General features: G+C 51.5%; 1 protein-coding gene across 1 annotated transcript in view; it reads left to right on the top strand.

Moving 5' to 3' along the window:
• Positions 1 to 8,887: 8,887 nt before the first annotated feature.
• The window catches only part of TTYH1 (tweety family member 1), a 76,276-nt gene continuing 73,982 nt past the window's right edge, over positions 8,888 to 11,181 (top strand). The window contains exon 1 of the mRNA XM_015417367.1: positions 8,888 to 8,947. Within this exon, the coding sequence (XP_015272853.1) occupies positions 8,888 to 8,947 (60 nt within the window). The remainder of the gene's footprint in view (positions 8,948 to 11,181) is intronic.

Raw genomic sequence — 11,181 nt, 5'->3', positions numbered from 1 at the left:
GGGGGGGGGGCAGGCAGGGACCAGGCGGGCGCGGAATGGAGCGGCAGAGAAGAGAAAGTGACCGGGGAGAGGCAAGGGAAAGGGCGAGATCCGCGGGAGGAGATCGGATGGTGGAGGAGAGGGAGGGAAGGGATGAAGCGGTGCAGGGGCGAGCGAAGAGGACAGAAAGCGCCTGGCTGTGCGAACATCTGGACTGGAGGATGGAGCAGGCGGGCAGGGAGAGATCTGGGCGGGCGGACGGCTGGAGAAGGGATCGGCCAGGAGCGATGGGAGCAGAAAACCAGGGGTGCTGCCGGGGGTGGGGAAGGCGAGCCAGAGGCAGAAGGAGACGCTCCCGGGGAGCAGCGTGAGATCTGGAGCGAGGGAAGGGAGGTGGAAGAAGGAGCCCGCGGAGCAGGGCAGGGAGGCGCAGCAGCGGTGCCAGCAGCCGAAGCCCCGGGAGGGAGGGAGGGGAAGGACCGCGAGAAACACCTGGCGAAGGAGGGGAGGAGGGACAGGGGGGGAAGGCACCGGAGGAGGGAGTGGGCGGAAGGGTGGGCGGTGGGAACGCAGACCCGACAGGGAAAGATGGAGGTCTCGATGGAGAGAGACGGGAAGAGGCAGATGGGAGGGAGGGGGAAGCTGTGTGGGAGTCCAGGGAGGCATCTCTGCACCTGAGAAGCTCCAGCCACACAAAATCGGGGAGTCTGAAGAGCCAGGCCCGGCTGTTGAGGGATCTGGATTCCGATCCCCTCCTTGTGTTGAATGAACATCAACCTTGCCTCTGAGTTTATTGACATACCGTGCCTTTCTCCCCCAAGGGGGACCCAAAGCAGCTTACCTCATTCGTCTCTCCTCCATTTTCTCCTCACAACAACCCTGTGAGGGAGGCCAGGCTGAAAAAGTGTGTGGACTGGCCCAGTGTGCAGTGTATCCATACAGATGCCCACCTAGGAGTTTTCTTCTGTAGGCAAATGAATGCGGCTGGCTGAGAGAGAGAGAGAGAGAGAGACCACAGTCATGTAGAGAAATGAACCTGGGTGAATGTGGCAGGGTCAACAGTGATTTCTGGGACTGCAGAAATCAGTGCCAGCCAATGTTCCCTCTAAGCGGTGGAGTCTTGTGGGCAAAAATTCTACTTTGTGAGCTACGGACATTAAAGTTGTGAGCAAGCCATTTGGCTACTGCATACATTAGTTTGCTCTGGAGCCCTCCTCCCTGAGCCAAGACAAAAATGTGTGAGCTGGAGGCTAAAAAACTGTGAGCTAGCTCACACTAACTCAGCTTAGAGGGAACACTGGTGCCAGCTGTGGTTTTTGACTGAGTGATTCACATGTCTCTCTGGGCCTGTGTAGCCAAAGAGAGAGTATAACTGTTGTGTGAACCAGGTTTCTAACTTTGTAAAGGCTTATCTATGTTTCTTGGTGTATAATGTCATTTTTCTACTCCCCAGACTCTAGTGCTACATAAGGTGACATTTGGTACATATATTTCAGCACAAATATGAGCAAGCCCACACTGAATTTAGGTTGAATTTACAAAGAAAATTGTGTGAGGGAAGTGCAACCTGTTTTACTTCTAAACAAAACAAGACTGGGCTTATTCTTAACCAAAGCCAGCAAGGGTATCTGCTTGAAATTTTCTAAACAGAGAATCTTGGTATGCATTGTACTAAATAGGCATGCAATATGGCTTCCCAATAGTCCTCTATCTACCTAATTTGTCAAATGCTGGCCTGTGGAACTGACTACCTCATGATTTGGACAATGCAGAGAAATGTAGTACTTTTCTCCCTTTCTCACAATACAAGAACTCGTGGGCACTCAATGAAATCGCTGAGCGGTCGGGTTAGGACGGATAAAAGAAAGTACTTCTTCACCCAAAGAGTGATTAACACATGGAATTCACTGCCACAGGAGGTGGTGGCGGCTACAAGCATGGACGGCTTCAAAAGGGAATTAGATAAGCATATGGAGCAGAGGTCCATCAGTGGCTATTAGCCACAAGGTATAGATAGGGCCTCTGGGGCAAGTGATGCTCTGTCATCTTGGTGCTTGGGGGGGGGGGTCAACAGTGGGAGGGCTTCTAATGTCCTGGCCCCACTGGTGGACCTCCTGATGGCACTGGTATTTCTGGCCACTGTGTGACACAGAGTGTTGGACTGGGTGGGCCTTTGGCCTGATCCAACATTGGCGTCTCTTATGTTCTTATGTTCTTAATATTGGATTGATAGACTAAAGCACTAATAGGGGGGAGGTGTGGGACAGATGTGTGTTCCCAGCTTGTGGAATAACTAATTATGTGAGGGAAGATTTTCATGAAATTACATCATCACATGAATACACCTGAAGCTTCCTCATACTGGATCAGACCCTTGGTCCATAAAGGTCAGTATTGTCTACTCAGAATGGCAGCAGCTCTCCAGGCTGAGGTCTTTCACGTCACCTAATACTTGATCCTTAACTGGAGATGCTGGGGATTGAACCTGGGACCTGCATGCCAAGCAGATGCTCTACCACTGAGCCACAGCCCCTCTCTCCAACCAGCCTCTCTGCAGGGTGGGGTTAAAAATGACGTTACACCCAGAGGACTATCTAGCCCAGTATTGTTTCTCCAGTGATGAGTTTAAACATGTTTTAAATCAACCACAAAGTTTGTGGAGTAAAACCACATCATGTTGATTCCCAGCTCTGTCCACTGAAGATTTAGCTCTGTCATGGTCCATCTTTCTGCAGTCATCCCCAGCAGCCATTGATGGTTCTGTCCCCTGTGAATTCATTAAAGCCCCTCCCCCTACCTCATTTTGGCACTGAGTCATGCGCTCAGCATGTTCGCAATATCCCACAGCAATTAGTTTCACTGCCCAATTGGCACAAGAGTCAAATACATTGTTAGATGGGCCGCAGGAGGCGGTGGCAGCGAAGTATTCTGGCATTAACTGATACATGGGCTTTGTACTGAGAGTTCCCCCCCCCCTTCCTCAGTGTGAAAGTAATAGAAACCACCTGTAGCTCAGGTTACATTCATTCTATTGGAAGTCTGGAAGTGTGGCATTAGATGAACCTGATGTGAACTATGCAGAAGGTTTTCCACCTATTTCTTAACTAAAATGTGCATCCAGTGGCCAGTAAACTCACTAATTCCTTGAAAAGAGCTGTTTGGGGAAAGAGATGCCGTCCTGTGGCCACAGAATTGTTGTTGTTGTTGTTCAGTCGGACATTCGAGTCCGACTCTTCGCGACCCCATGGACCATATCACGCCAGGCCCTCCTGTCTTCCGTCGTGCTCCGGAGTTTGCTTAATCTCATGTTCGTTGCCTCGATAACACTGTCTAACCATCTTGTCCTTTGCCGTCCCCGTCTTCTTTGACCTTCAATCTTTCCCAGCATCAGGGTCCTCTCCAGTGAGTGCTCCCTTCTCATTTGGTGGCCAAAGGATTTGAGCTTCAGCTTCAGTATCTGGCCTTCCAGGGAACAGTCAGGGTTGATTTCTTTTAGGATTGACTGATTTGATCTCCTTGCAGTCCAGGGGACTCTCAAGAGTCTTCTCCAGCACCATCATTCGAAAGCATCTATTTTTTCGGTGCTCGGCCTTCCTTATGGTCCAACAGAATTGTGGATGCCTTTAAATAGTGGGCACCATGAGATACCATGAGGTGGAGAACGGAAGCTTCTTATAGTTTGAGGGCTGATTGTTGATTTGGGGGGAGGACGAAGCTGAGTGTTAGTCGGACCATTATGAAGGACAAGGAGTCTTGAAGGATTATTATTATTTACGTCGTTGGTATCCCTCCTTTCTCACCCTCATTCTCCTCTCCTCCACTTCCTCCTCCCAACAGCCCTGTGAGGTAGGTGAGGCTGAGAATGTGTGGACTGGCCCAAGACCACCCAGTGAGCTTCCACAGCAGAGTGGGGATCTGAACCTGGGTCCCCCGGATCCTAGTCGAGCGACTGTATCACACTGGCTCTCAATTCTGGATTGAGCTTCTTTATACAACAGTGGGTGGCAGGGTTCATCCTTTCCAGTGGGAAACGCTCACTCTGCAGAGCAGTTGTAAGTTGGGGGGCTTCTGGGCATGATGCCCTCCAGTACGCCCCCCGCTGAGCACACTGCCCCTATGTGTTTGCACACACACACCCCACGCATGCACACACACACCCCAGGAGGAAAGAGTAGAGCACAATCATTTTCATGGTGGCTCAAGTGGTTAAGATGCTGAACTGCAGGGCTGTGGAAGGTCAGTAGTTCAGCAGTTCGAGAACCGGGTGCCGCATGACGGAGTGAGCTCCAATCTCTAGTCCCAGCTCCTGCCAACCTACCAGTTCGAAAGCAAGAAATTGCAAGTAGATAAATAGGGACCACTTCGGTGGGAAGGTCACAGCGTTCCGTGCACCTTGGTGTTTAGTCATGCCGGCCACATGACCACGGAAACGTCTTCGGACAGCGCTGGCTCTTCGGCTTTGAAACGGAGATGAGCACCGCAACCCTAGAGTCGGATTCGACTGGCTTTCGAGCAAGGGAACCTTTACCTTTTTAAGCCCCATCAGCAGAGCAAAAGGCTCATAAGACGTCACAGAGGTCTTGGAATGATCTCTTGTTCTTGGTGGGAATGGACTGGGCCTCCCTCTCTGGTCAACGATGGGCCCAATGCCAGGCTATGGACCCCCAGGTACCAGCCAAGGTTGTCCTCCTCGCTACATATCTAGTACGAAGCTCAAATACTTCAAATCTGGGTTTACTCATCTGGTGTTTTGGCACTGTAAACTGAATTTCACCCCCATTAGGTTGCCAGCTCCTGGACAGGAAATTCTTAGAGGTTTGGGGGTGGAGCCTGGAGAGGGCGGGGTTTGGAGAGGGGATGGACCTCAGCAGGGCATAATGCCACAGAGTCCACCCTTCAAAGCATCCGTTTTCTCCTGGGGAACTGATCTCTGTAGTCTGGGGATCAGTTGTAATTCTGGGAGATCCCCAGGCCCCACCTGGAGGTTGGCAGCCCTACCCCCAGCACACGATCAGTGGTTTTAATCTCAGCACCTAAGTCCTGTGGCCAGATCCCATCTTATGAACACAAAAAGGAGAGCCCTGCGGGATCAAACCCCCCAGTGGTCCATCTAGTCCAGCATCCTGTTCCCCACGGCAGCCAACAGACAGAACAGAGAAACGGAGGCTCTCCCAAGGGGCTGACTCCTCGCACCGGTATGCAGAGGTTCACTGCCTCTGACTATGGAGGCACCACAGCAGACGCTCCACCAACCCCTCCCGCTTTGAAACCGAGTCAAATGACGCTGATGAAGTGTGCTCGTGTCAAATTGACTTTGCCCAATTCAATTACAGAATCTGGGTTTTCTGGTCATGCAGAATGTAGGACGCCAGCAGCCTCCCCCTCTCCTGCAGCCTTGTCTCTGAGACGTTACCCACCTCACAGGGTGTCAGTTGTGGGGAGGGGAAGGGAAAGGCTTATTGGGTAGTGAAGGGCGGGGTATAAATCCAATCTCTTCTTCTTCTTCTTTTACCTCCCAGGGTGTCTGTTGTGGGGAGGGGGAGGGAAAGGAGTTTGTAAGCCGCTCTGAGACTCCAAGTGAAGTGCGGGGTATAAATCCAATCTATTATTATTATTATTATTATTATTATTATTATTATTATTATTATTATTATTATTATTATTATTATTATTATTATTATTATTATTATTATTATTATTATTATTATTATTATGATGATGATGATGATGATGCAGAGGGGGGGGAGATGTCCTCCCAGCCCTCTCCTCTCCTCATGTGCCCTCAGCTCTTTTTACAGCTCCCCCCCCCCTTTTTTTTACACTTCCTTTCCAAGCATCCTTTAAAAAGATGTGGATGCGAGACTCCGGGCTTCGTATAAATAATTTATCTTTTTAAGTTGGCTCTTTATCCCGGCACATCTTCACACCTCCTGACGCTTCCTTGCTGTTTTACTGTGGATCCGGAAAGAGTTCTTGCAACCTTAATTTGTCCCACATTGGGGTGCCAACATGACCGGGATGGGGTGGGGGGAGCCTGTGCCTAACCTACCACCAAAGACTTGGGAGAGGCACCGGCTAAACTGCATCTGTTGTTGTCCGTACCACTTTGGTGTAGTGGTTAAGAGTGGTGGACTCCAATCTGGAGAACTGGGCTTCATTCCCCACTCCTCCACATGCAGTCAGCTGGGTGACCTTGGGTCAGTCACAGAGCTCTCTCAGCCCCACCTACCTCACAGGGTGCCTGTTGTGGGGAGAGGAAGGGAAGGCGATTGTAAGCCACTCTGAGACTCTGAGTGAAGGGTGGGGTATAAATCCAACTCTCCTCCGCTTCCAGCTCCTCCTCCTCCATCTATAAAGACGGACAGAAGTGGCCTCTCTTCATTGGCTCTTGGGGGGGGGGGGTATCCATGAAACCCTGTTGCCCCTTCCATTGACAATTCTATTGACTGCAAGTGCTCTGTGTGCCAGCCCCTTGCACCAAACCTGCCCCCTGCCTCCTCCTGCAGACCGAGTGTGTCTTTTGGAGAACGCTGTCCCATCTGAGACAGCCATCCATCAGGAATCAGCCTGGTACTGGTAGCATCTTCCACCTTTCTTCTATGCAATTTCTCTCTCAATTAATCTTACTTCCAGGGGTAACAGATTTGTAGGGCCATCGACCTCCAAGTGGGGGCTGGAGTTCTCCTGGAATGCCAACTGGTCTCCAGCAGACAGAGATCAGTTCCCGTGGAGAAAATGGCAACTTCAAAAGGCAGACTCTGTGGTATGTCCTAGAGAGTCTAGGGAGAAGCAGAAGTCACTCTCCAGGGACTGCTCCCAGATCTCTAGGAATTTCTCACGCCAGAGCTGGCAGTGCTTCAGATTTGGCTTAAGGCTCTCCCACCCACCCCTCAGAATTAGACCAGATTTGCTAGCATCCTGATCTGGGGGTGATTCCATATGGAAGATTTGCTCCACCCTTTCCCCAAACTGGAATGGGGATCTTTTTTGGAGCATCTTCACAACGTTGTTCTCTGCTCATTCCTCTTCCATTACATTCTGTGGTTTCTAGGGATGCCAGCCTCCAGGTGGGACCTGGGGATCCCCCGGAATTACAGTTTATTTCCAGAGCACAGAGATCAGTTCCCCTGGAGAAAATGGATCCTTTGGAGGGTGGACTCTGTGGCATCGTACCCCACAGAAAGTCTCTGTCCTCCCCAGGCTCAGTTCCCAAATCTCCAGGCGTTTCCCAACCCGGATCTGGCAGCCCTGCCCCTCCCACCCCCTGCCAGTATCCAGGGAGGACCCGGCAACCCCCCGGGGCTTCTGGAACTCTGCCCCCCCCCAGTGCTTCCCAAACCAGCCTTGTTCCAATCTTTCAGGAAAGATCAGAGTCAAATCAGGGTTGCCCATATGTGGATGAAAAGGGGCAGATTTTGAAACCTTTCCTGCCCTCGTCCACTGTCATCTTTCATCCCATCTGCTCACACCTGTCATCGTAGAGAGCCAGTTTGGTGCAGTGGTTAAGTGCGCGGACTCTAATCTGGGAGAACCGGGTTTGATTCCCCACTCCTCCACTTGCACCTGCTGATGTGACCTTGGGTCAGTCACAAGCTCTGGCACAGCAGTTCCTGAAAGAGCAGTTTGTGTCAAGAGCTCTCTCAGCCCCGCCCACCTCACAGGGCGTCTGTTGTGGGGAGGGGAAGGGAGAGGAGTTTGTAAGCCGCTCTGAGACACCTTTGGGTAGTGAAGGGTGGGGTATAAATCCAATCTCTTCTTCTTCTTCTTCCCTGCTGGTTTTTTTTTTTTTAAAAATCAGGAGCAGGTATATCCCTACTACCATTTTATTTTAAAAAGCCCTCTGGCACTGCAGGGGGCAATGGCGGGCGCAAGGATATACATACATGATGCCATCAATCCACAACTGATTTCTGGCGACCCCAGCAAGGAGCTTTCAAGGCAAGTGGGAAGCGGAGGCGGTTTGCCGTCGTCTTCCTCTGCAGCGCCTTCCTTGGTGGGCTCCCTTCCGAGTACTGACCCTTTCTTGGCTTCCGAGATCCGACAAGATCGGGCTGTACCATGCTGTCTTCCCTCCCCACATGGATTTAGGGAAGACAAAGCCAAAAATCTTCTGGTGTGGATGCTCTGTTGCTGCTGCGAATGCCTCGGCGTATAGGGCAGCAAGGCGGTGACAACCGAGTGCCGTCTCCATATTGAAGCGGGCGTTGACATTATTAGTGTGTTTGTATTTGGGACACGATCACCAGTCTGAGTAAGAGAATATGCTCCGTGACATCTTGGCATGACATACCAGTGACTGAAGCCTTTGGTGTGTTCACTACCATACTACAGTCCTTCCATTTTAGGAAGGACACTTTGTGGCACCTTCAAGACTGACGGATTTAAGACTAACATATGCTGCCTTGAGTCTGAGGAGATAAGGCAGGAACAAATAAATAAGGCCCTGTTCACACGAGCCGGGAGAGGGACGGATCGGGGCCGCAGCAAATGGGCGCGATCCCACAGCAACATCTGGGAATCGTGCTGCGCCCGTTCCCAGCCCGTTCCCAATCCGCCCCTCCTGGCCAAACCCCGCAGCAAAAAAGAACTACCTACCTAGGTGGTTCTTTCCGAAAGGCCGCATCACTGCCAGCCGTGGGATCGCCGGCGCGTCTTTCCGCCGGCGCATCCCTGGCCCCCGGCCGTACTGCACATGCTTGAACATGCGCAGTTCGGCAGCCTCCCCCTCCCAATCGTCTCTTCCTCCCCGGCATCTGATCGTGCCGGGGAGCAACGGCGCTGCGGCTCAGGGGATCATGGGATCCCGCCGCGGCGTCTCTTTTTTGGTGCGGCTTTTAAAAGCCGCACTTTGGCCAGTGTTTTCCCTGCCATGTGGCAGGGGCCTAAGTATACTAATGCATAGACTTCCATGGCCCAGTCCCCCAAATGCACCCTTGGTGAGCTCCAGCCCATGGCGGTTTATGCTTTGGTAAGTCTGTTTGTCTTTCAGGTGCCCCCAAACTCCTCTTTGTGTTGGCTGCAGCAGACTAACCCAGCTGCCCCACACTGGAAGTTCTCTTTGAGATTTCTTTTTAAAAAAAAAACTCATTCATCAAATGCCCCAAATAATGACAGACATCAACAACTGTGGATAAAAATATGCATGAATCCCCTCGGATGGCAGTGTGAGGAGTACTTATCCTTGGTAGTGGTGGACAGTGCTCTCAAGTGGCCGCTGTCTTATGGAGATCCCAGAGGGTTTTTAAGGCAAGGGACAAACAGAGGTGGTGGTTTGCCGTCAACCACTTCCACCGAGCACCCCCTGGATTTCCTCAGTGGTCTCCCATCCAAGTACTAACCAGGGCCAACCCTGCTTAGCTTCCAAGATTTGATGAGATTGGGCTAGCCTGAGCCATCCAGGTCAGGGCTTGGCAATGGTAAAGGTAAAGGTTCCCTTGCTCGAAAGCCAGTCGAATCCGACTCCAGGGTTGCGGTGCTCATCTCCGTTTCCAAGTCGAAGAGCCAGTGCTGTCCGAAGACGTTTCCGTGGCCATGTGGCCGGCATGACTAAACACCAAGGCGCACGGAACGTTGTTACCTTCCCACCGAAGTGGTACCTATTTATCGACTTGCAATTTCTTGCTTTCGAACTGCTAGGTTGGCAGGGGCTGGAACTAGAGACGGGAGCTCACTCCGCCATGCGGCAACCCGGGTCTCGAACTGTTGCACTACTGACCTTCCACAGCCTGCAGTTCAGCGTCTTAACCACTTGAGCCACCGCAGCTCCTTTGGCAGTGGTAGATACTTGATAAAATGTAGATCTCCGGGTGATTGGGTGCTGTTTGTGTATATTATGTAGACTTTCCAAGAGGTAACGCACACAAAATGTTCAGAACACCGGGCTTGCTTCTTAAGAAGAAGAAGAAGAAAATCTCTCTGCCTCCAGAGACAAAAAGAGAGAGAAACTCCCTTTCTCAAAAACCCCTTGAATTGCGGATTTGTCACAGAGTCTTCAGGGACTTTGGAGAACTTCCCACATTAACTAGATGGCTTTCACCATTGTAACCTGGATAGGGAGGGGTTGTGGCTCACTGGCAGAGCGTCTGCTTGGTGTGCAGAAGGCCCCAGGTTCAATCCCCCGCATCTGCAGTTAAAAGGATTGTGTAGGAGGTGACGTGAAAGCCAGTCTGGGACCTATTCAGACTGGTCTGAATAGACAATGCTGACTTTGATGGACCAAGGGTCTGATTCAGTGTAAGGAAAGCGTCATGTGTTCATTCTACAGGTAGGGTTGCCAACCTCCAGGCCGCAGCTGGAGGTCTCTTGCTGTTACAATTGATCTCCAGGCAACCAGGACTAGTTCCTCTGGAGAAAATGGCTGCTTTGGAGGGTGGACTCTATGGCAATATACCCTGATGAGGTCACTCCCCTCCCCAAACAACCATCTCAACAGCGGGTACATGGACCATCCCGTGCTGATTTCCAGGCTAAAAGTTTGGCAGCAGAACTGGTCCCCATGAATCACCTGTAAGGTTTCCTTCTCCCCCCCACCGTCCTTCCGTCCTGCGTACCAGAGTGGGGTTCTGCCATGTGAGGAACGAGCCCTGTTGACGACAATAAGATGAGGCTGGTTCACACCAGCAGAGAGCTTTGGCTTTGGGATTAAGGGATTCAAATATTGAAAGTGCTTTTTAAAACAATCGGATCAAATTAGGCAGATTAATGAGTGTCACGGGAATCTGTGCCTAGAATACGGCGGGGAGGAGGAGAGAGAGAGTTTGCCTCATCCTGTTCTGCATGGAGGTTTTAGGCGCTAAGGTTTTCCCCCCTCCTGCTCTTGTTTTCTCGCTCTCCACTGTCAGCCTCGTTAGTTTACGTATTTACGTTCTGTTGACTGATCCATCCATTTCTCTCTTCTGTCTCCCTCTCCTCCACACCATTTTTTCTGTCTCCCATTCACCCATCCAAGGCAGTTAGGGTGGTTTTCTTCCATCTCCAAAACAGCTGGTCTAGGGAGGGGTCGTTTCGTAGAAAAAGAGCTAGGGGAACTCATTGGCATAACTCATTAGCATATGCCACACACCCTGACATCACCGGAAGTGTGTCATAAGGCCACACCCCCTGACATCCCCGGAAGTGTGTCATAAGGCCACACACCCCGCCCCCAACGGTCCCGGCCGCCGCCGGCCTTGCAGCTCCACTGCCGAGCCCCATGAGGGGCCC

Source organism: Gekko japonicus, unplaced genomic scaffold (assembly GCF_001447785.1).
Source record: "Gekko japonicus isolate JY-2015 unplaced genomic scaffold, Gekko_japonicus_V1.1 scaffold2313, whole genome shotgun sequence".
Classification (NCBI taxonomy): Eukaryota; Metazoa; Chordata; class Lepidosauria; order Squamata; family Gekkonidae; genus Gekko; species Gekko japonicus.
Note: the sequence above shows the minus strand (reverse complement) of the source record. Positions and strands in the feature narration are given on the sequence as shown.